Below are 25,270 nucleotides of genomic sequence, written 5' to 3'. Positions count from 1 at the left end.
TAATTCAGTTTATTTAACAGCATGCACAGAAGAATCTTCAAGGTTACATTTTGAGTTTCTTTCATGTTGTTACATCACAGTCTCATCAAAATACTTTTTTTTTCATCTGTAAAACCAAGGTCGGCGTGATTTTGCCAAGTAAGACATGATCCTGGATCAACATTATTGTCCAGAAATATAGACTTGACCCAAACCCTACCCCTAAACCTAACCCTATTTATTCCTAAAACCAGAGGGAAATGATAGCTGATTAACAAGAGTGTAGAAGCACCTAACACTGATTGTAAGCCTAAAACAGATATTTCCTGAAAAGTTATATCTCAATTCTGACTGGTTTATTGGAATGTTGTTCCAGGTTAAACAAGGATGTTGATCCAGGAACATGTCGTACTTGGTGAAATCATGCTCACCGTCAAACCATTATCCTGTGCATAACAATGGAGAAACTTGAGAGTGGAAAACTTAAGTCCCCACATCTTATATATTTGCATAGTAAAATTGTACAGATTGCATTTTATCCAACATGTTTCCAACTATGTCTAAATAGCAAACAAACAAGATTTGAATAGGCAAATTCTGAAAACTGATTACATGAACATTCAATACTGATTGTTACATATACATATGGCAGCAAATGCAGTCTCAGTGTGTACAGTAAGTGACACGCATGAGCTTTATATTCACCATAAGCGAAAAATAGAGATAATATAGTAAATTCCCAATTTATCTTGTTTTAGGTTTGTGTAATCTGAACTGTGGTAAACATGGTGCATTTCTCTCATTTTACCTAATTTGTGTTTTCAGCTTTGAACAAAGCCTGCTCTGATTCACCCCCATAAAGTCACTTTGCATAAGAGATTGAGTCCCTGTTTCTACATAAAACAATACACATCTTGCCAAACCTCATATCAGTGCAGGACTCTGCTTTGTGTGCTTCACTCTCCCAAGAGCAACATCATGACCCTCGTTGGGCAAGTTCTTTTTTTTGTCGCACTTTTGATAGTTGGTGTTTCTGGAAACATTTTTAACCTCATTTTTACTATACAACAGCAAGTGAAGACCAGGAGCGTTCAGACTGTCAATTTGATCCTAAACGTCATCTCCATCAACAACATTATCTTGGTACTCGCCACCTTCATGTTGGTAGTTAGTGTCTTTCAGAATCCCCTGATTTGGTGCATCAGGCCATATCCTTTATCTATTCGGACTGAAATATATCTAATGATGAGTTGTAGCTTCATCAGCTTCTGGGCTATTGCATGGCTGAGTCTCTTCTACTGCATCAAAGTTGTGAATTTCTCCTCTGATTGCTTCCGAGCACTGAAGAGGAACATCTCCTCTGTGATCAACGCTGCAGTGCTGCTGAGCTGTGTGTTATCCTCCTTGTTGTTCTTTCCTATGTTCTCACTCGACGCTGCAGATTCAATGGAACAAAATTACAACGTGAACGACATTGGCAACTTGACCTGTCCACTGCCCTCCTTCACTATACAGATGAACGCAAGCGCATACGCTGCTGCTATTCTTTGCCTCCTCTGCCCGATCCCTCTGACGATCATGCTGCCTACCTCTATCAGAATGGTCATCCATCTATGCGCCCACACGCTGGCTCTCAAGAAGAACCAGACCCAGGTGCAAGGATCTGACTCATACCTCCTGGTGTGCAAGATCACCGTCTCCCTGGTGGGAGTTTATATGTCCACTCTGTGTATCGTGGCTTTGTTTATCATTATAAGGTTAATTGGGCAGTCTATCACCTACCACATCTTAGCCAGTGCCTTTAGTTTTTACAGTGGCATGACTTCTCTCCTTCTGACAGCTTCAAACAGGTATCTGAAAGAGAAACTCTGGAGTCTGTTCTGCTTTTGGAAGGCAGAGGAACAAGGTAGCAAAAGCCAGACAGTTGTGACAGGGGATGTTTGATCTGAATTCTTCAAATCAAAAACCTCTTGTTTTAAGTCTCTTAAAAATAAAGAAAGTAATAGTAAGCAATAAGGTAAACATAAAATTATGATTTAGTCACTTTGGATAAAATCATCTGCTAAATGAATACTTGTAACTCTTCCTATTTGATTGCCTTTATACTACAGTTGGCTGAATAGTCAGGAGAATAACCAACACAGTTTCATAACAATTCTTAACTATTTTTATATTTTGGTGATTTGGTTGCTAATTTGTTTGAATCTCACTCTTATGTTTTCGTATGATCTGATTATGTGGTTATGTTTAGGGATGGACCATCATGCTTAATTTTGAACATTTCTGAAAATGTCATTGTTAGATTCACAGTGCATGACTCCATACAAAATCACCAACTCTTAAAATATGTATGTTTTCTTTTGCAGTCGGATTGGAATACTAGAATCAAGTTAGTATTTGTTTAATCATTTATTCAAATAAAATGTTCTAATTACATTATGTAGCGCAATGAATGTATCTTGCTGTGATAAAAAAATTGTATTGTGATATATGTAGACAGACATACTGTAGTCTTATATTTTACTGTGAAAAATATCAATAAAAAAATTCTGTTCCTAAGCAACTGAAAATAGCAAAAGACTATATTACTCATATCTCATACTTATATTGCATTTGCTGTTACAAGTTTGGATAAGACTTTATTTTATATAATGACAAAAATACTTAATAACATTAATAACAATTGTATCATAACAATAAATTATGCATAATTAAATGCAAGTAAGCCAAACCCTAATCCTAACCCTAACCATTTAGTTAGTATATGCAGTTAATTAATATTACTCAGTAATTAAATGTATAATTATACTGTAACGAGGACTCCTAAAAATAAATTATAACTCAAGCTTGGGATTGTGCATGCATTTTGGCTTTACCAGTCTAAAATCTATGCTTTCTTAAGGCTATGTGAGCATAAGAAATAGCATTTATTGGACAGTTCATGTAAGAGTTTTTGCTCATTTTAAATGTATTGTTTAAATGGGAGTTTTTGAGAATTTGGTATTTCACCATTCAAGGCAACACACAACATAATATATGAATACAATGTAAATTGTACAAATGCATACCTTTAGGCATAATTTTATTATAACATTTTTATTTTGAATACAATGATTTCAATACCATAATATTTTCTAAACCGTGTTTTATCTAGTCCATATTACTGCAAAAAAACTTGATTAAAGATATTTTTTAATACTAGATTATTGGACCGCCTAAACAGACTCAGTTAAACATTTTCTGTAACTTTAGCTTGAGAAACTCTGGTAAACCTTTGTTCTCAAAGGTTTGTGGCAATGTATCAACGTTCATGATAACCTTATGGGCTTCATCGAAGACTTCCACACCGAACTCCTTCTTAACTCTGTCTCTCCAGGCACTCAGAACAGGTCTGCCTTGAAACACATCTAGACCTGTACCGACCGGCTTCAAGACACACAAAAATTGGTAAATATGTCACGTTTAAGTAAAGTACTTGGTCTAAGAAATCAAATGCACAACATGTACCTGCATTATCTCCACGATAGCTACAAGATCAGCCAGAGATATTTTATCTCCAATTATAAAGGGCCTGCTCTGAAGAAACTTGTCTTTAAAAGTTTTCAAAGATGCGTTGAGGTCCTCCACAGCAGCATCCATCTTCTCCTTAGGAACTGGGGCCCCAGTGACTGCAGGCAAGACCCCCTAGAATTGGAAAATACTAGTTTGACTGTGGATAATGCATGCATTAAAGAGAGTAAAAAAGAAGCTAAAAGAAAGCTTGCATAATCACAGTTTACTCAGTACACACAAACACAACAAATGACCGGTTAATAAAGCAACTCTTACCCTGAACCAGAAGACCTTTGACCCATGAGTTCTTATGTTCGTGTGCTGCCAGGAGAGAAACTCGTCGACTCGTGCACGCTTCTGCAGGTCAGCTGGATACCAGTGGTCAGGAGTGCAATGTTTAGCTGCCAAGTACTGCAGTATAGCTATACTATAGAGAAAGTATACAGTCTTACTTCTAATCTTAATATGAATCAAATGTAAATCAGGGCAACAACATACCTCTCTGTTAGAATAAAATCTCCATCTTTGAGGACAGGAACTTTCCTTATGATGCTGACCTTACCAAATTCCTCTCCATATTGTTCACCTTTAGAGCAGGAGAAAAACGTCTGATGACTAATGCACTTTATCACAATGGAATAAACATAAACTTAAAACTGTGTCTAAAGTATAAGGAATTTTTTTAACATGATCAACGTTAAAAACATTTAGATCAGGTGAAACGGCTAAATGTTACAACTGCAGATTACCAAGATTACATGCACAATTCCATAAAACAGCTACATATAAATAAATCACAAATCACCTGCAGATAAATCCACGGCTTTGAATTCAAAGGGAATTTTATTTATCTTGGCAAATAGGAAGACGGAGCGGCATGGCTGGGAATGCAAATCGAGATACAGTTTCAGTGGCATTTTGGATGAGAAGTGTCCAAGACGAGCGACTCTCCGGACTTCTCACCCTCATATGTGCTGTTTTTATGCTCCGCCCTCCATGGGTCAATGGCACAATGTTCTTGCGACACCCTAACACTACCATGTTGTGGCTGTCGGCTTCGTTTATCTAATTCTAGCGTTAGATGTCATGATCAAAGACAAATGGCAAGAGCTGAGAAAAACTTGTCTGCATGTCATGAGGAAATTGTCTGAGATATCGTGAAGGGACGAGAGCAAGAGATAAAACATTGTAAAGAAACTGAGTAGGAACTTCAAATTTCGCTAATAATACTTTTCCCAGTATAGGCTAATGGTTAACTCGGTTTTCTGTGCGTTTTAGGGGGTTTGCGTTAAGAAAGATTGCGGTAATATGTTAAAGTCCATTCAAATTCACCCCATCCGTGAATCTTCCTAACTCTTATGAGCAGTTTATTTAGTTAATTATTAATCACTAAAATATCACAGTCATCAAAGTAGTAGGCCTAGGCTAATTTGCATTTACCATAATATTTGAATAGCTTTAATATATAGGCTACCAAAAAAATTGGTAAAAATTCTCAAAATCTCAAAATTGAATTTGAGATCATTTTATAGGCAAGACCTGCTTATATTTTAGATTTATGTCATGTTTTCAGTAATCGCCTTCAGTATTTCAGTCGTCTTTTTGCCTGCCATTACATGTAGGCTATTTTCTCCTTTTACTGTTGCCTAATTTCAGCAATGTAAATATGCAGCACTTTTATGCTTATAGGCTCTTATTTTACAGGCATCTTTCCTGCATCAAATGCTTTACACAAAAAAGAGAGAGAATTAAAAATTTTGAAATATCATAAAATTCTGTTTTAGATCTGACTGTTTATTTTGCTTTATATACATTTATAAGTGCCATGTGCACTTACAATGACAGGTCAGAAAGTTTCATAATTTTAATTGAAGAATTCTGCCACATGATGGCGCAAGAACACCTTTTCTTTTCGCAGAAGAACAAATTTGATTCAAAAGTCAGCAGCACCTTCTGGAGCAAAAAGCAGTGAGCGAGTAGTATATCAAATGTGCAGAAATTAAAATGAATTTACTCACCCTCATATCATTTCACTTTCTTCTTGAAGAGAACGTTATAATGATCTTTTAGTTTATTATGGAAATTCGTTAAGCTCTATATAGCATCAAAGGAGTGCTATTTCTGCAATGGGAACCAGGCAATTGTCCTTATCAGATACAAATTAAATCAACTGTTAGATCATCCACCACAGCCCCATCAAACTCCAAAGAGAAGTAAATAAAGATCGCTTGTGGTTTGGAAGAATAAATGTAATGGTTCTGGTGAGGCCATTGGGTTTTTCCTGCTGAGGCTCCCGGCAAGACTTCACTCAAAGTCTGGTTTGAATTTAAAAAGGCACGTGGTTCCAGATTATAGCAGATAAGAACCAAACGGTCTGTGTAAAACCAATCGGTCTGTGTAAAAGTCTGGCTGAGATTGTTTCTCCATGTTCTCTCCTATAAACAGAAGATGGTATTGACAGATTCACTTATTTATTGCTCTGAGAGGCATGCATTGCTTCTGTTTGATTTGGTGATGAATTTTCTAAACAAACCCAAAGAATTTTTTTTTAAGGATTAGTATTTTTGTTTGTTATTATTCAAGGAATAGGAGATGACACAGCACTGCTTCTGAATCGTTTGCTATCCTTTTGTAAATGTGAGGTTGAATGAAAATTTGATTCTTATTCAATTTGATAATATTTACTTCAGTGAGCCTTGTTCTCATAGTCTAAATATAAGTAAATAAAAACCTTCTTTAAAGTTTTTTTAAAGTTAGATTACAGTTTTAATTACAGTTGGTATTTTTTAATAATTGTTATTGTTTTTTTCATTTTTAGCTTATGTCCTTTAAATTATACTAACACAACTTTTGCTAAAATATTCAAATTAATATTAAATATTATTAATAATGCTTTGGATTTTTATTTGTTAGTTCATGTTAATATATAATCTCAATGACTTTATTAAAGTAATGTAGCTGATTACATTTGATTACTTTTTGATTAATTTACTCAATTTTATAAATTTCAACTGTTAATCATTTTCAAACATTTAAACCAGGCAGACTTTCGCCTCTTCTTACTTTGAGATCATTCTGAGGATTAATGGGTTTAAAAAGAAAGAAAGAAAGAAAGAAAGAAAAAGGTATATAAATAGTTTAATAGCTATGATATGATACTGTTTTTGAAATCAAATCTTTGCATAGCCAATTTCTTGAAAAAAAAAAAAAACCAACAGGTTATTTTTATACAATAGGGTGACCATATTTAAGTTTTCCAAAAAAGAGGACAGTGGTGGGTCTGGTTCATTGTTGGGGCAGGAGGCGGAGATTCGCCTAACATTTACGTATAGCAAAGTTTTTTGTTTGTTTGCTTGCTTTGTTCATAGATAAGGTCATTATTTATAATAAAAAAAGTAGAAAGAATAGAGAATGCCAGTGTTGAAGGCTCTTTTCTTTTTAAAGAGGTTATATAACGTTGCTAAAAAGAACATTATTTTGTGTATTTGGTGTAATGCAATGTGTTTATGCAGTTTAAGGTTCAAAACACATTATTATGTACATTATTGTTGCTCTTCTATGCACCACCTTTTTACATCAATTTTTACAAAGCTCATTGTTCTGAAAAGCGAGGTGTACACTGATTGGCCAGCTATCCAGTGCATTGTGATTGGCTGAATATCTCAAGCTTGTGACGGAAATGTTACGCCCCTTACCAATACTGTGGTGTCCTGGCTCGACAAGACACAACCAATAAAACCCATTACAAACGAGGCATTTATAGCATCCAGGGTCAAACAAAGATTAAAGAGATTTATTTTCAGCTGTATCTTGAAAATGATTACTGAGCTGCTTGGATTGAGTTGGGCAGGTCATTCCACCAGGAGGGAACAGTTCATGAAAAAGTCCATGCAAGTTTTATCACAGGTTGAATGCAAAATGTTTCAGTAATGGCATTTCAGTCAAATGTATTTTATGCAGTATTTCAAACCTTTAACCCACTTGGCAAAATCAACCAATGGCAAGAGTTTAAAAGTAGCCAAATTCTGTGGAAAAAAAAACATGGATTTGTCAATCCTGCATCCAAAAAGGACTGCAGGAGTCAGGATCTGCTTTACAGAATCCGATCTCACCGGCAAATTATTTTATCTTGCAAGATGTGCTCCCTGTACACTGAGTGTGTGTGATCTCGAAATCGAAAGTGAAAGTGAACAGCGCGAATGCTCATTTAAAAGAGATGTAAATACTCCGCATAGCCCACTGAGAGCGGCTTCCTGATGCACCAAAGTTATACACCACGAATGTTAAAATGAGTGGACGCGAAAATCGAGGGAAAGAAACACGTTGCAGGAGCAGACAGCAATGATCAGAAATTTAGCGGGTGCGGGATAAAGAAAGCCGACTCCCGGACATTTTGGGCGATTAAGAAATCCCGAACGGACGCATTTTTTAGGTCCAAAAAGAGAACGTATGGAATTATTTATAAATCAACCAAAGTAGGAAATAAATAATCGAATAAGCTGTTCTATTTTGTCCTAAACTCCTGAAACATTGTCTCATATTTTCACGCAATACAATTTATGAAAGAAATCAGTTAAATATGCATGTGGGTAGCCTATGTGGGAAAAAATGTAAAATGTAATTGTATTATGTAAATGTATTAATAAGGCCAGGTAAAAGTAAAATGTGGAAGTTGTCGAGATCTCACAAAATTACGTCGTTTTTCTACACTCTAGGCTAGGTTGTATTTTATAATGAGTGTCCCAGAGTTCTGTTGTTTCGCTCTGTCCAGAAGCAAAAGAGTTAAAAGTCACGTGGGGAGATCAGGCAATATTGTCACTCCGGCCCATAAGGAAAAAAGCGGTGTATTTGAGGAAAGAGAACAAAGAAATAATTGCATATAAATAAGCGCAGTCTCCGCAGCAGCAGTCGTCCACACGCATCGCGCGAGCTTGCACAACCTTCTCAGGCACGTCCACTTCCAGCTGCGGAGCTCCAGGATTGAGGAGGATGCGGGTCTCCGGGCTTCTGTCAGGCGCTTTCACTCTGCATGTGCTCCTGACCGCAGGATGCATGCCTCTGCATGAGGGACGAGGACTCAGAAAGCATAAAGAGCCTCCGGTGAGTTTATTAAAGCACACATTTGATACATTGTTTGATTCTAGCTCTTAAAAACCGTAGGCTGCTGTTTAGTGAGTGTTTTTTATATATATTTAGCTGGTCTAAAGTTGTTACTTGCCACAAAATTTTTAAGTTAGATTTTTTGTTTAAAATGTTTAAGATTTTTTTTTTTACTTTCATGCTACATGGCAAATACAAATAGATCAGCTGCACGAAGAAAGCAAAATTTGTTGAGTTTTGTCTTGATACGATTATTGGCACCGGACTCGTTTATACCTGTTCATCATCATCATCATTAATCAAAAATAGTAAAACAGCGTCTGAAGCCTAGAATTACGAGCCAGAACCTGTCAGTTTCATCTGGCTTTGTTCACTTTTTATGATTCAAGTTTAATGATGCTTACCAGAGCAACTTTATATCATTTAACTGTTTAACTGCCACTAAATGCTCTTGAAAGCCTAAATAAATTTTTTTCAACTCAAAATATACTTACAGGCTTCCTGTTTTCTTTATGGTTTTCTGTTTATGCCTTATATTTGAGTTGTTTTTTTTTTGCTTATTAAAATAACCTAACCTGTGGATAAAATGGATTTTAGTGTCGTGTTAGTGTTGTGTTTATGATATAATGTTGTCTGTTTGTTCTCTCAGCGATGACAAAAGAGCGAGGGATTTGTGCAGGCATGGGCAAGTTTGTCTTTTCTGTGCCATCTGGAGGGACACACACTCCCTCTCACACACAGATGCATACTGTAGAGAGAATTTAGGGAATGTGATAGTCTGCTCACAGAAACCCCACTGTCCTTTTTCCTGTTATGATTATTTTGGCCCCTTGTTCCCAGGCACGTCCACAGCAAAAAGAGAATAGATTATGTAGTTTAACAACTGTGAAAATGCTTGTTTCTTTTTTATTATTTTCACATACCCATCTCATTTTCACATTTGACCTGGTGCCTCTAGGACACCCAGTTCATTCATACCATTTATTTGAGGTTAATATTATGCAGGTTAATATTTACACCACCTGAGTCATGTAATTTTCAATTAATTTTAGTTAAGGTTGAATGCCTGAATATGGGAAGCAAAAAAATGCATAAAAGTTGTCAATACAGTGGTTAATCAGAATCAGAATCAGAATGAGCTTTATTGCCAGGTATGTTTACACATACGAGGAATTTGTTTTCGTGATAGAAGCTCCGCAGTACAACAGAATGACAGCGACAGAACATAAAACACATAATAAAAGAATACAAAAAATACAAAAAGTAGGTAAGGAATGACAATATACAAATTGACAATTGTAGGCAGGTATATTACAAAAAGCAGTTATGTATGTACAGGTATATTATGTGCAACATTTAAGTGTACACTAAGTATGTGTGTTAGATAAATAAGTGTATGTGTATATAAATATAAAGTGTAGTGTGTTCCACAGTTATTATCAATTGTTCATTAGATATCAATTGTTCATTAGATGGATTGCCTGAGGGAAGAAACTGTTCCTGTGTCTGGTCGTTCTGGTGCTCAGTGCTCTGTAGCGCGACCAGATGGCAACAGTTCAAAGAGGGAGTGTGCTGGGTGTGAGGGGTCCAGAGTGATTTTGGTTTGTTTTGCTCACTCTGGATAAGTTTTGCTCACTCTGGATAAGTACAGTTCTTGAATAGAAGGGAGGGTTGTACCGATGATTCGCTCAGCAGTCCGGACTACCCTCTGTAGTCTTCTGAGGTCAGATTTAGAAGCTGAGCTGAACCAGACAGTTACTGAAGTGCAGAGGATGGATTCGATGATGGTGGAGTAGAACTGTTTCAGCAGATCCTGTGGCAGGTTAAACATCCTCAGCTGGCGAAGGAAGTCCAACCTCTGCTTGGCCTTTTTCACAATGGAGTCAATGTGAATGTCCCACTTCAGGTCCTGAGAGATAGTGGTGCCCAGGAACCTGAATGACTCCGCTGCAGTCACAGTGCTGTTCATGATAGTGAGTGGGGGAAATGCAGGGGGGTTTCTCCTGAAGTCCACAATCATCTCTACTGTTTTGAGGGTGTTAAGCTCCAGGTTGTTGAGAGTGCACCAGACAGCCAGCTCTTTAACCTCCTGTCTGTAAGCGGACTTGTCACCGTCCTGAATAAGGCCGATGAGTGTGGTGTCATCTGCAAACTTCAGGAGCATTTAAGTATTATTTGCTAGCTTATTGCATTAGTGGAGCCACAACAAAACATCAAACTGATTGGGAAAAATTGGGATTATTATTTATTTTTATTTTTTTGAAAAAAAAAATGAAAAAAAGGCTGGTTTATACACTCCTGTATTGGGACTGTGCTGTATAAGAGCAGTTTTATTGGATCTGTAGGTGCTTATGTAATTTTTTTTTTTTTTGTGAAAATAAATCTGTCAGCTGTATTTAGGTGTTAGGTTTATAATATTGAGTTTAATAAAACTTCTGTAAAAAATACATGTGGGCTATATATGATCAAATTCAGCGAATGTAAGTGCTTAAGATACTGATGCTTATCTGTTTAGTAGGCTAATCATGAGAAGTCACTGCACGTATCATACTTTATCTTAACAGGATATTGTATACTTTAGTCATTTTTCCTTAGCCTATGTGTTCACATCATGCCCATAAATAAAGAAAAAGTTTGTCTGGTCTGGCTATATATATATATATATATATATATATATATATATATATATATATATATATATATGAATTCACCTGCAACCCAAACAGTGTTTCCAACACAAACAACATTGTGTTTTAGAGTCTAGCAGTTCAAGGTTATTGGGTCAGGTGATTCACTCACCTTAACTGGTTGGGAAATGCCTCTGCTAAGATTTTGACAGGGTCATTCAAGGAACAACCTGATCTTCTTGGATGTGTCAGAGCAGGAATATCTGTGTGGGAGAGGTTTATGTGAATAAGCCAAGTACCAAAGTCCTTCAAGCAATTATCCAAACTTGAAACATTTACCAGTGCTGGTAGACAGAGGACTTGAGCTGCTGGGGATAAAGTTTAAAAAGAGCACTGGTGCATATACTGTATCTGGGAGCTTATCACTGAAAGCTTCCATTAAAGTCTCCTTTTGTCCTGTACTGGACCACTCATCACTCCCAAGTCAGCTGCAGATTCTAGAGGATTTACCTGTGGATATTTGTTCAAATGGTAATCCTTTAAAGCTTCATTTATCTTGTCATGAAGAGTTGTGATAAAATAGTGTAAGGATTAGCTTTTCTTTTTTCTCTCCCTGTCTGATGTCTGTAAACCAGATTGGACAGTGACCCAGATCTTTGATCCTGCACTCTACCCATCCAGCATGTTTTTTTAGGGTCAGAAGATTCAAGCACTTGATGAATGTGGAAAGATGAGGGGTCGACAACTATCTTACTAAATCAAACAATATTTCAACATGCATGATGCTTTTATTTTACTTAAAGGTGCCATTGAATGCAAAAAAAAAAGAAAAAGAAAAAACCCTTTTGTAAGGTGTTTGAAGTTGTGTGGCTGTAGTGTGTGAAAACAACCAGCCTATAATGGTAAAAATCCATTCACTTATTGTTTTATAATTCCAAAAAATCATAAACAGTCTTTCTACACAAGCAGTGCTAGACTATGACAACATAGTCGATGAAAGTCCCACCCATGTGTGACGCTCTCTGCCTAATTAGCATATACACAGCTCTGAGTGAGAAGCTGCGGTCCGCCATTACTGTTCTCTCGCTGTAGCTGCTGGAGGTACAATGTCAGCGCCAAAGAGCCATTAAAAGTGTGTGTTAGGATGCACTAACGAACATAGGAGTCTCCTTAGACCACTGAGGATATGGTGGTTACATTTCATTTTACACCAGACTCGACTGCCTCACAAACGAGGATGAGTTCAGTGCTGGAGTTTTGCAGAGATTGCTTCTGAAAGAGGGGTCGACCCCAGCGCTTTGTGCTCAAACGTCCAGACTCCAGACAAAGTAAACATCACGCGTCATATTTTGTTTTCCAAAAGAGCATCTTGGCTCCTTGTAAGGCTAATGCTAATGCTGCCTTCACGTGCCACCAGAATGATCGTGAATAGAAATGTGATAGTTAAAAATTACGTTTGGAAGTAATGTTTAAGGTCAGTAACACAGTCACAGTAACACTGGTATGCCATGAGCATGAGCTATTGAAGCTCTGCACTCTTTTAAGAAGCTAGCAGGGTTGCCAGGTTTTCACAACAAAACCCTCCTGCGGACATGAAAAGCAACCCGTGGCATCTGTGTTAAAAAAACCACAGACTTGACAACACTGAAAGGGAGGCGGGAGTACCAACTCATTCTCATTTAAAGGGTACATACACATAAACAGAGCGTTTTGGCTCACACCCTAAAAGTGTCAATTTCAAGAAGCTATTAAAATTATCTGTGGGGTATTTTGAGATATATTAAAGGATCCAAATAGGCATACTCCTTTACTATACAGTAAAAACTAAAATTGAAAACAGTAATATGTCCAGATTTATAGTATTCTTGAAGCAGTAGGCAAAAAAAAGTAACCGGATAACCTACTACTGTCAGCAAAGCACCTCCTTAGAGAGTATGTGAATTTGGATGCAGCCAGTAAGTATTTTGATGTTTATGTCTTGGCCCAATTCACTTCAAGTAAGTGCTTCACTGTAACTCATATTTTTGCTTTTTGTAAAGAGAATGATGGAAATGTAGAAATTAATTTAGTCACAATTGCTCTACGCTGGGACAGGCAGTGTTGCATGAGAGTGTGGCTCAAGCACCGACCCAACTAGTGAATTTAACCACACATGAAAGGAGATGGCAGTATTTATAAATTGGCTTTGTCTGGGGGCTTATCTGAAACATAAATTATGTCGAACTACAGGCAAAACGCTGACTCAGAATATTTCCAGGATTAAAAAATGTATCAGAAACCATTGTTGGCTAGCTATCATACTCACTGAGACAATTTTTTCTCTCCCTCTCTGATGTCTGTGAGCCTATTAAGCACTGACCCAGAATTTTGATCCTGCTCTAAAAAGGTATTTTCAGTAGCTTTAGGGTCAGATGGTTCTTTTAAACAGTGCTGATAAAAGTGGACAGCTACGTTCTCACACTTATTTCAAAATTCACTCTGATCTTGCATCCAGTATCAGCATGAAAATACCCATAGCATTCCTTTCCACATCATGCCACAACCACTAGGCTTTTTATCGGTGCATACCGCAGCTTTGATTTCTGTTTTGTGTATTGCAATTTTCCTGCTTAATCTCCTTAAAGACGTTTAATGAAATAAACTGCTTAAACTTTGGGGATTGCATTTTGGCAGAACTTCAAGACACCTTGGGATATTTTTTTTCTATAGATTATTACACACACACACACAAGAAAAAGCAACCTATTGTGTTGACTTCATTCCCCCCTGCATAGTATAGCAAAAAGTGTGTCACAACTTGAGCTTTGAGCTGTAGTTCTTGAAACTTGCATCGCATGAAAAAAATACAAAAAGCACCTCATCTTTGTGTTTGCCAGAAGTGGAATGTGTGTGTTATTCCAGGTTTATGGCAGAGGTCTACTCATAGGTCAGGAGTCACGATGCAGTTGGATGTTATGGTGATATAAACAACCAAAATTTATTCAAGCATCTGGTTTGAATTTCATTAAGTTTTTATCAGACTGATGTTTCATGAGCTGTACGAGGAGCCTGATTTTAATGTATGCATTAAAATAGTTTTTAATGCATTAAAATAATAATATGTCAGGTTGATACAACTGTCTTAATATTGTTATGAAAAAAAATGAAATTCATGAAAAAAAAAAAAACGTAGTACTAGTTTGGTACAATCTTTATTATTATTAATAATAATAAATGTAAAAAATATTAATATTATAAGAACCTGCTTTGACTGTGTCATTTCTTATTAAACATTTAAAACACTAATCAAACCAACAAGCGGAAACATGTAGGGGGAAAAAAAACAAATCTGGAAATTATGCCTTCTAGGTCAATGTGTCACTTAAAGGGATAGTTCACTCAAAAATGAAAATTCTCCCATTAATTACTCACCCTCATGTCATTCCAAAACATAAGCCCTTTGTTCATCTTCAGGACACAAATTAAGATATTTCTGATGAAATCCGACAGCTTTCTGACCCTGCGCACAATCTGTATTCTTGTAGCTTCATAACATTACAGTTGAACCACTGATGTCACACGGATTATTTTAATGATGACCTTATTAACCTTTTGGGTCTTGAACTTGTCAGTTGCGTTGCCTCTATGCAGGGTTCAGAAAGCGGTAAGATTTCATCAAAAATATATTTTAATTTGCATATAAATATTAAATGGATAATTTTTTATCAGTATCAATTTGTGTTTCGAAGATGAACAAAGGTTTTGTGGGTTTGAAATGACATGAGGGTGAGTAATAATGTCAAAGTTTTCCTTTTTGGGTGAAACATCCCTTTAAAATATTAGATAATTTTAAGTAAGAGGATTCAAGACTAAAATGTCATGTTGCGCAACTCCCTAAAAAAAGTGATCATTTGTAAATATATTGTTGATCATATTTGTAAAAAAACAAACACCTTGAAAGAAAATAAATAAAACTTAATGTGTTAATAATGATTAAGGTGTGTTCACTGACATTGCTTTATGATACATATGAAAATAATATACTGTAACTGTAAACAAATATTTTTGTGAAAAAGCTGTAAATGTTTTGCAAAACCATATGACACAAACATAAATACAAAGAGTACATTTCTAATAACTTGGCTTATGTGTTTTGAACTAAATGTTTTCTTTTCTTTATCTATACATATAACTGTCTACCTGCACATGTTGAAAATCAGCAATGCATGCTGGTAGAAAGTCTCACTCAGAGACCAGGGCACATTCCACAGTTCCTGCTGGGCTTTGTCTCCAATCCAATATAGCAGCTCTGCCTCACGCATGAGGAGTCACCGCTGTGCCGCCGTCCCTGGGAGAGAGACACGGGGTCACTGAGGGGAAAACGTTTAGCCTGTTTGCTGTTTCTTTGCAAAAGTCCTAAACATTTTATGATATGTTGTAAACCAGTCAAGAATTTGTTTTTTTAAATAAGGGCACCTTGTCAGAACTGTGTTTTCCCTCTTAGTCCAAAGGAAGACATTAGGATAACTTTCAAATTTGCGTATAACAATATAACAGCTTGTTGTAAATTCTTCAAATCTTAACATATTTAGCTTTTAGAACTAAATGTTGATTTCATTTAAACATAGTATTTAGACATTTTTCTGTAAGTGGGTAAAAGTTGAGCACTGTAAATGAAATACGAAACATCCTGAAGTTTAAAGCATCTGTAAATGCTCATAATTCTGCCTGAAAGCGCTACAACGCTGCCCACAGCATTTTTCTCAGTCTTTAACGCCCATGTTAATGAACAACCATTTACTCCAAAGAATGTTTAGGGACACTAAGCAGTCCATCTGCAATCATATCCCACAAGCTTTTTTTGTATCAGATTAGGGCGGTTTGCTTTTATTTATGTTTAGTAATGTGCAAGATGTTTATTATCATAAACTGTGGCCTTTCCAAAAGGGTACAGTATGTTTTTTTAATCTAATGTCATATTATGATGTTTGAGACGAACAGACTTTCGTTAAATAAATGTCATGAACAATTTCATTTTACAGTAAACTTTAGTGTTCAAATTTTTGGGGTCATTTATTGTTGATTGTTTTTTAAAGATGTCTCTCATGCTCACAAAGGCTGCATTTAATTGACCAAAAAATAAAAACAGTGAAATCTCATTACAGTTTAAAACACGTTTTCTATTTTAAATTGTGATTTATTCCTGTGATGGCAAAGCTGATTGTTCATCAGTCATAATGGTGTAGTTATGCTAACTAACTAACAAGCTAACCGATATTAGCATGAGCACTAGCTATTAACATCAGTATTTCTTTAGCAAATTAGTGTCGATTGTTGCAGTTGATTTCATGCATGTCTTATGTCTTTCCATCACAGGGTTTGTCACAGATTCCTCACTCCCTCTCTGAAGAGAGGAGAGACCCTCAGGACACATTCAAACCTCATGCACTGCCAAAAGATGAGCCACAGCTCAACACCCAACTCAGGAACAGCTCCGGGGGTGCAGGTCCACCACGCTGTGGCGTCCCAGACTACCCCAACCAGAGAGAGGTGCATCTCAGCAGTCACCCCCGGCAGAAACGCTTTGTGATTTTTGGAGGACGCTGGCCAAAAAATGACCTCACTTACAAGTAAGGTGTACAAGGAAAACAAGATCATTCATTTTAATTCTGAGTAATATATTTACCATTTTCCTAACGAGCCTCCTGCATTTTCAATTATGGGAGGCACTTTCAGTTAGGTCATGTCAAAAAGACAGAAACAAATTAAATTGTGCTACAAATAATTTGTTTTTGTCGGTTTGACATACACTGTGCATTCACCTGATTAAATTGACAAGATATCTCAGGAATAATTCACTCCCCAAATGCACGTCTCTTTCCAGGTTTGATATAATAATATATAATTATATTAGCCTATAAACCAATTGTGTAACTTTAGTGTGTAAGCTTAGATCTTAGATCGGGATCTTTTCAGTGGCGCAGAGCCTGTCTGTTTTCATCGTAAAACAAAAGGGTAATTTTTGTCCTCATTCACTATCTGAATGAACGATAATGTTTGTGTGCTGATAGCACTTTCTATCTCTGTTCTGATCGTGCTTACAGCAGGCAGATTATATGGAGGAATGCAGGGGCTTTATAGTCTGACCTATGAGGGGAAAAAGGGCCGTCTCTGAGAGAGTAATCAGCCACATTTGTACAGGAATCTATTCACAGGCAACACAGTGTGGATGCTTCCGGTTGAAGATGCAGGATACACGCTTTACTTTCTGTGCTCTTTTTGCTCTCAATTGTACTTTGTGTAAAGTTTTCATGGCTGAATGTTAGTACAAAGGCATGGATTGTAGATTAGAATGGGGAATTATAAGATAAACGAGATGTTTACATTTTTTGCCAACATTTGTGGGTGTGTGTGTACCGTATATATATATATATATATATATATATATATATATATATATATATATATATATATATATATATACTGTATGTTAAATTGCCTTGGCATTCATTTACAGAAAACTAGTTTACGCTGATGTAAAGGTGTTTCTACACAACGACTGAGGGATTTACTGACATCTTTCTATCTTCTCAGCCTCATAATCAATTTACTATATTTTGTTTCTATTTTGGAAAGTCATTGAAATAGTATTGTAGATTTTTGTATTGTAAAGCAAAAAGTATATTTATTGTAGTTTTATTCACCACTATAGAAGTGTAGTCAACTATGACACGTATTGAGTTTGACTTCTGAGAACCTTGGAATTGTGAAAAGGATGCATTTCACAAAAACACAAACATTAGAAATCTTAAGCTTGAGGGGCTGAATCAAGGCACATTCCTTAACAGACAGGTGTGTGGGCCCTCTGATAAAGCTTGGCTTCCGTTATTAAAATGTGCATTTCTAAATCATTTCTGATGCAAGTAGAAACAGCTTAAGTTCCTCTTACTTGAGCTATGTGGATAATTACTGCTGATCGACATAAATATTTGAAGAATGCTTAATTAAGTGCTCACCTTTGTTCAAATGAATATGATAAAAGGTTAATCATGCCCAAATTGTAAGTGAAGATCCAGAACAGTCTGATACTTGTCTGAGGTTACATGATCCCTGCGGTGTGAGTTCTGCTCCTGTCAGAGAACTGGGTCATGAAGCTACACACATAATAACACCGAAACCACAATTTTGTTATGCTCATAAATCAATCATTCAGAGCACATTATGAGATCATGTGACATGCTCACCAGACAGATGCCTATGGTGATGAATAATAAAGATGAACCACTGGTGGTCTCTAATGTGGGTTTGTGTCGGTTGGGGGTCCAGCAGTGTAAGGCCGGTGGTCTGAAACACAGAGTGTGTATGCAAACGTGATAATGGTATTTTTTATTTTTTTGATAAACTTTGAGTATGACTGTGGCCATGTGTGTTCAGAATCCATCGCTTCCCTTGGCAGATGAGTAAGGATAAAGTGAGGCGGGTTTTTCAGGAAGCTCTCAAGATTTGGAGCGATGTCACACCCCTCACCTTCTCTGAGGTCGTCGACCAAGAGGCCGACATAGTCATTGACTTCACAAGGTAACAAAACAAAATCATGTCTCAATATGCTTAGATGTAGCAGAGTGAAGAAGTTTAAAAGTGCATTAAATAATTTTTGCTTTTGGTCTCTGGCTCCTGTTTATCTTCTTAAACAACTGATATGAAAGTAGTCTGATGAATTTCATTATGACACGAGTGCCATGAAAAAACATATTCTCAGTAATAGTTATTTCTGAAATACCCTCTTCACGTGTGTATTTGTCATCCTTGATTAATTTATCCTGCAAACTACTTTCCAATAATACAAGTTTTACAAGATAAAGTGAGTGCTATTATGGTATGATAGTATAGTACAGCATAGTACAGCACAGTATAGTAAAGGACAATGCAACATAGTAAAGAAGATATTTTATGCTCACCAAGTTTGCTTTTATTTGAAAAACAAATACGGTAATATTTGAAAACATATTAGTAACTGTGTTCTATTTTAATATATTTTAAAAAGTAATTTTATTCCTTTCCTTCCTTCTGAAAGATTATTATCGGAAAGCTGAATAAATAAGCTTTCCATTGATGTATGGATTGTTAAAATAGGACAATATTTAACTATTGGAAAATCTGGAATCTGAGGGTGCAACATTTAGCGATGCATATTACTAATAAAAAATAACATTTTGATATATTTGCGGAAGGAAATTTATAAAATGTCTTCATAGAAAATGATCTTTACTTAATATCCTCATGATTATTGGCATAAAAGAAAAATCAATAATTTTGATCCATACAATGTTTTGTTGGCCTTTGCTACATATATATATCTGGGCTACTTAAGACTGCTTTTTTGTTGGTCCAGGGTCACATTTCTTATATTATAAATGTTGAAAACAGTTGTGTTGCTTAATATTTTTGTGGAAACTGATACTTTTTTCCTCAGGATACTTTGATGAATAGCGAGAACAGCATTTATTTAAAAAATAAATCTTGTGTAAAATTACACATTTATTTACTATCACCTCTGATCAGTGCGTCCTTGTTTAAAAAGTATTCATTTACAAAATCTTACAGACTCTAAACTTTTGAGTGGTAGTACAGTGAAGTATAATATAGCAACGATTAAGCAATTAGAAAACAGTTAACACTGTATATTTAGTTCCAGTCATAAATATAAATGGGGAATCTAGTGCTTTAACATAATTGTTTATTTTTATGCAATAGTCCTATTGTAATTCAAAGATCCCAGATAGCACACGTACTGTATATATGTCTGTGTTTCCCATATTAGGTTCTGGCATGGGGATAATTTGCCCTTCGATGGCCCTGGTGGGATCCTGGCTCATGCTTTTTTCCCAAGGACACACCGGGAGGGAGATGTTCATTTTGATTTTGATGAGTCCTGGACAGTGGGCAATGAACTTGGTAAGTTGTATGTAAAGATACAACTTACTGCTTCACTGCCTGCCACTGACTTTGAAAACTGTAAATCTCTGATACATATATCAAGAATTGTTGAGAACGAATCAGATCAGTTTTTATGGAAGGAGGGTTTTTTGTTTTTGAGTTTCTGGCTCCAAACTCAAACCAAGTTCATATCCATAAGATATATTTATCATATAAATGCATGACATCATACAAAGTGTGTGTTATTTTGTAATGTTGCTCAATTCACCTTTTAATTTTACGGTGAGAGGCAAGATGTTTGGTTTTCCATCCTCTCATTCTACACTGACAGCTACTCATCTGTTGAAGGAGAAAGTCTCCTGGCATTACGTTGACGCTTACATCATTAACCGATGCGATGTACAGTAACTGATGTAGATGCATCAGACCCTGTCTGAACAATCAGATCAGAACAAACCAACTGACAGGCATTCCTTGAGATCAGATTAAAAGTCAACTCATATTTGTCTGAAAAAACCTCATTTTAAATGTCATCCTACAGGAACTGATCTCCTACAGGTGGCAGCACATGAGTTTGGTCATGTCCTGGGTCTACTGCATTCTCTGGAGCCTGGAGCCATAATGTCACCATTTTACAGCTTCTCTTATCCTCTCCAACTCAGTGAGGATGACAAGAAAGGCATTCAATACCTCTACGGCTCCCGGCTGCAAACCCCACTCCAAATCCCTACAGAAACCAATGAGATTATCACCAGTGCGGTGAGTCCCCGAACATTTAAACACTGGCAGAATGACACATTTAAAAGAATTTAAATGGCAACATCAACAGCACTTGTGGTGTAAAAAAACATTTAAATTTTTTATTTTCCATAATAATCCATATAATTTTCATTTTATATATATATATATATATATATATATATATATATATATATATATATATATATATATATATATATATATTGTTTTGTGGTAATCATTATTAACGTTACAGTTACATTACAATTGTATTGTGTTATAAATATTATTGTATTAAACCCAAAATCTTCCTAAAATATCACATATTTTATATTAGTTTATATATATATTTCTTTCATTCTCGCTCTCAATATCCCATCTCCTCTCGCTGTCACTGTTTGTAGCCTGACGCTTGTCACACTGACTTCGATGCTGTGTCTGTAATCCGTGGGGAATTGTTCTTCTTCAAGGCCAGTTATGCCTGGCGCATCAGGGAGGGCCGTCTGCAGGCGGGATACCCTGCCCTGGCCTCTCGACACTGGAGGGGCATTCCAGAGAAAATAGGCGCCGCCTATGAAGACAAAAAGGGCAATATCTGGTTCTTTGAAGGTGGGTGAGTTCAGCACCGGTGGTTGACTGTGGTGATTTGTGGTTGCAGGACAGGATCAGACAGGCCTGCTTATATACATATCTATGGTGATGGGTGGTGCAGTACTTACCCTTGACCCATATCTAAAGCATCCTTCTTTGTGTCTCTAATGCAGGGCATGATTAAACACGAGCACCCAGAACACACACTACTAACAACAGATAAATACATGTGTTGTGTTGTGTTGTGCAGTAGTTAAACTACTATGTGGTTACTGTAGCTATGATGGTACTTGTGAATTTCACAGAATGAAATTGGGTTAAACTTTACTCTGCATTTAGAACATCGGTTCAATGAGTCAGACATGTGATATGTTGATTTAAATTTACTTTTTACCACTGTAGGGAATAATCACTCATGATGATTTTATAGACAAAAGGTGCTTGTGGAACCTTAAAAAGCATTAAAACAGCTTTAATTCACTTTTCCATCATTTAAGGCCATAAATAGTGATTTGTATAGCAATTATTAAGGATTATTTACTGACTTTCAATTCTCTTTATACTGATTTATATGCTATCTGCTGTTAGAATAACTCCATCTTAGAATACTGTGTATCATTCAAAGGATGATAAATATGTATATTTCTAATACATACCATAAATTAATACTTTGGACAAATGTTTAAATGGTGTAGTATTAAGTTGTGTCATTTTAGACAAACTCTTCCGATGGAGTCTTTATCATTATTTGCCTTTGTTTTTACCAACATGCAGAGAATTTGTAGATCGCTTAACAAATAATAAGCAAACAATGCTAAAATTGAATAAAGTGACAGTTATGTTTAATTAAAATACTACATTGACGCAGTCATATTTTCTCTTTACTCATGTGTACTCTTTCTGTTATATCCTCTGTTAGGTTCCAACTACTGGGTTTTTGATGCAGAACACAAGATAAAAGGACCGGAGCCTCTCCAGACTATAGGACTTCCTGTCACACACATTCAGGCTGCACTGTGCTTAAAGGAGGACCATGGCCACCGTACGTACTTTTTCAAATCAGGAAACTACTGGCGTTTGGATTCCCAGGACACGGCCTTCCCACGCAGCATCCAGCAGGACTGGGGGGGCATCCCTGATGAGATTGACGCCGCCTTTCAGGATGCGCATGGTACTTCCAGCTCAGCCTTTTTAATATATATTAATGAATGTTAATATTAATATGAAAGAAATCAGGTTATGTAAGTTAAAAAAGTTTGTTGAATCTGATGCATTTTTTTAATGAATCATTTTGGACCACTCAATGGACCATTCAAAAGTCACTTTTTCTTTTCTGAATGTGACCAAGTGACTAATAGTAAGAAACTTAAGTTGATTTCCATTGTAAAGTAATTTCTTTCAAACCTTATTAGATGTATGCATCACCTTTTATGCCAGATTCTTATATTTCATCAACCAATTCAATCAGAAGAATAAGGCAAATCAGTGGTTATGAATCAAATGAAATCAGTATCAACAAAAGATTAAGAGACTTGTCTCCACCTACTGGCCGTTTTTGTTAGTATTGAAATATTTTAGTTAATATTTAATATTTCAAGTAAACTTTCAATAGAATGTTATAGTTAAATATAAAAAATATGTATTTAAAAAAAAATAATCTTTAATATTTATGCAGTTGTAATTGCAGTGTAAATGCATTTTTGAGCTGTTTTAAGCATTCTGTGTAAATACATCTAAATGCTACTTCAGATGCAAATATCTTGCCACCACTGCAGTGCAAAGATGAATTGTTGATACTAATTTAATTGATTTATAACCAGCGATTTTCTTATTTTTGTTATGTAATTTATCGAAGAAATATAGGAATTTGACATAAAAGATGATGCATACATCTAAAAAGGTTTGAAAAAAATAACCCTATAATGGAAGACAGTGGAAATCAATTAAAGGGGGCATATATCCATTACATGGAAAAGTCACTGCTGTGAACTGACCACCACACAGAATATATATATATATAGAATATTAAAAACTTTGCTAGTCAACTTTGCTACGACACCAACACAAAATACACTTGTCTTAAATATATTGTCTTATCATTCTTGACAAAATCTCCCCAAAATATTATTTTTGTCAGATTGTACATCTCAGAACAATCTGTGTTTTTGGAATGTAGATCTATTTCTATTTTAGCCACACATGAACATGTGTCCTGCTGCATCATTTTAAGTCACTCTGACCACAACATAGAAGGCCTTAATAACTGAGACTATTTTTAGTGGATGAACACAAAATGTTTTTATGGGTCAAAGTGACTGAAAAAGATGGAGTGGGTCATGTTCACAAAGTCACTCAAGAATAGCATCCTAATATCTTCCATTAAAAAGACGCGGTCATTTGATCTGTCACTAATGCTCTGCCAATTTTAATTGGTGAGTGTGACAGACCTCTGACAGAAGAGAGCAATATTTCAGCAGCAATAGTTAGTGACATTTGTTTTTAGTCAAGTTTTGAGTAGTTTTGTTACCACACATTTGTGCACACTCATATTTCTGATTTATAATTATGAAGTATGTAGTTGTGCAATATTCTATAATAATAATACATTGGTTTATGAAGGGTTTCTCATTAATTCATTTTCTCGCGACCTTTTGTGTACTCCACAGGCTTTGTCATCTTCATCAGTCGCCGACAGTACTGGAAGTTTGACTCAGTTCAGCGTAAGGTTTTGGAAGGTTACCCACGCAGCGTTGGTGCAGATTTCTTTGGATGTAGCATGCCATAAACCCTCAGGAAACTTTTCTGTCTCTTACAACAACTTCTCACACTCTGGTTTAAAGCATACAGTTTGTATCTCTAATTTTTCATCATGAGAAACTGTACTATGTAACCTAAGTTCTTGTTCCCCAGGCATTTCTCTTCCTTTCACCTCAAAAGTGTCTGATTAATCTAATTTCTTCTCAGGAAATCTTGCACATCTGAGCTTTATGAACCGCGTGCAGCTATGTCTGTATTTGTTGTATTATCAAGCAACCACTGTGTAAAGAGACACAAATACCCTGTTGTTAAGGTGCTAAACAAGGTGCTAAAACATTTGTCAGGGATCTTTGACGCAGTTACAATGTTCTTGACACTCAAAGTTTTTATGATTCGCTGCAAGTTGTAATGTAACAAACTGTGCAGTTTGTATTGATTAATAACACAAGAAAAACCTATTTTAGAGATTAGGTCTCTCATTCAAAATGTTTTTTTTTCTCCCCATTTTGCATAGGGGAAGGATGTTTTTAAGATCACACAAACTCTTGACACATGATGACTTGTTTATAATATTGAGACTGTAACAGGCAAACTAACAGTCTTCAGTGCAGGACACTGACAATGTTTAAAATCTTTTTTGTTTGTTTTTTGTTTTGTGTTTAACATACTACAATATATCATATTGGCATATTTTTCCTTCACATCATGTGTGTGTGTGTATATATATTTTTTCTATATTTTCTCTAGTTTTTGTAGTTCTTATACCATTTTCTTTGGCTTTTCATATTAACTATGTAAATACTTTTATAAAATGTGTGTTGTATTTAGGTACAATTAAAATATTCCCTAAATTCCTAACTTTTCAGTGATCCACTCATTTATTCATTCATTTACAGTATGCACTGCATTAGAAAGAAAGAAAGAAAGAAAGAAAGAAAGAAAGAAAGAAAGAAAGAAAGAAAGAAAGAAAGAAAGAAAAAGCTATTAGAAAGAAGTCATGGACAAAGGTT

At 35.9% G+C, this 25,270-nt stretch overlaps 3 protein-coding genes across 3 annotated transcripts; 2 read left to right on the top strand and 1 right to left on the bottom strand.

Moving 5' to 3' along the window:
• The first annotated feature begins 957 nt into the window (after positions 1 to 957).
• LOC132097150 (taste receptor type 2 member 30-like) lies at positions 958 to 1,923 on the top strand. The gene has a single exon (XM_059502776.1). It carries the CDS (start codon positions 958 to 960, stop codon positions 1,921 to 1,923), a length of 966 nt encoding a protein of 321 aa, XP_059358759.1.
• Positions 1,924 to 3,059: 1,136 nt separating this feature from the next.
• gstt1a (glutathione S-transferase theta 1a) lies at positions 3,060 to 4,500 on the bottom strand. The gene is made up of 5 exons (XM_059503490.1): positions 4,337 to 4,500; positions 4,030 to 4,117; positions 3,808 to 3,958; positions 3,487 to 3,663; positions 3,060 to 3,405 (listed from the first exon to the last, which is right to left on the bottom strand). Exons 1-5 carry the CDS (start codon positions 4,446 to 4,448, stop codon positions 3,205 to 3,207), a joined length of 729 nt encoding a protein of 242 aa, XP_059359473.1. The 5' UTR covers positions 4,449 to 4,500; the 3' UTR covers positions 3,060 to 3,204.
• Positions 4,501 to 8,298: 3,798 nt separating this feature from the next.
• On the top strand, positions 8,299 to 25,095 carry mmp11a (matrix metallopeptidase 11a). The gene is made up of 8 exons (XM_059503487.1): positions 8,299 to 8,631; positions 16,614 to 16,867; positions 18,672 to 18,815; positions 20,059 to 20,192; positions 20,716 to 20,933; positions 21,317 to 21,521; positions 22,423 to 22,674; positions 24,170 to 25,095. Exons 1-8 carry the CDS (start codon positions 8,521 to 8,523, stop codon positions 24,286 to 24,288), a joined length of 1,437 nt encoding a protein of 478 aa, XP_059359470.1. The 5' UTR covers positions 8,299 to 8,520; the 3' UTR covers positions 24,289 to 25,095.
• The last annotated feature ends 175 nt before the right edge of the window (positions 25,096 to 25,270 follow it).

The sequence above is a fragment of the Carassius carassius genome, chromosome 21, assembly GCF_963082965.1.
Source record: "Carassius carassius chromosome 21, fCarCar2.1, whole genome shotgun sequence".
Classification (NCBI taxonomy): Eukaryota; Metazoa; Chordata; class Actinopteri; order Cypriniformes; family Cyprinidae; genus Carassius; species Carassius carassius.
This window is presented reverse-complemented; position numbering and strand designations above follow the sequence as displayed.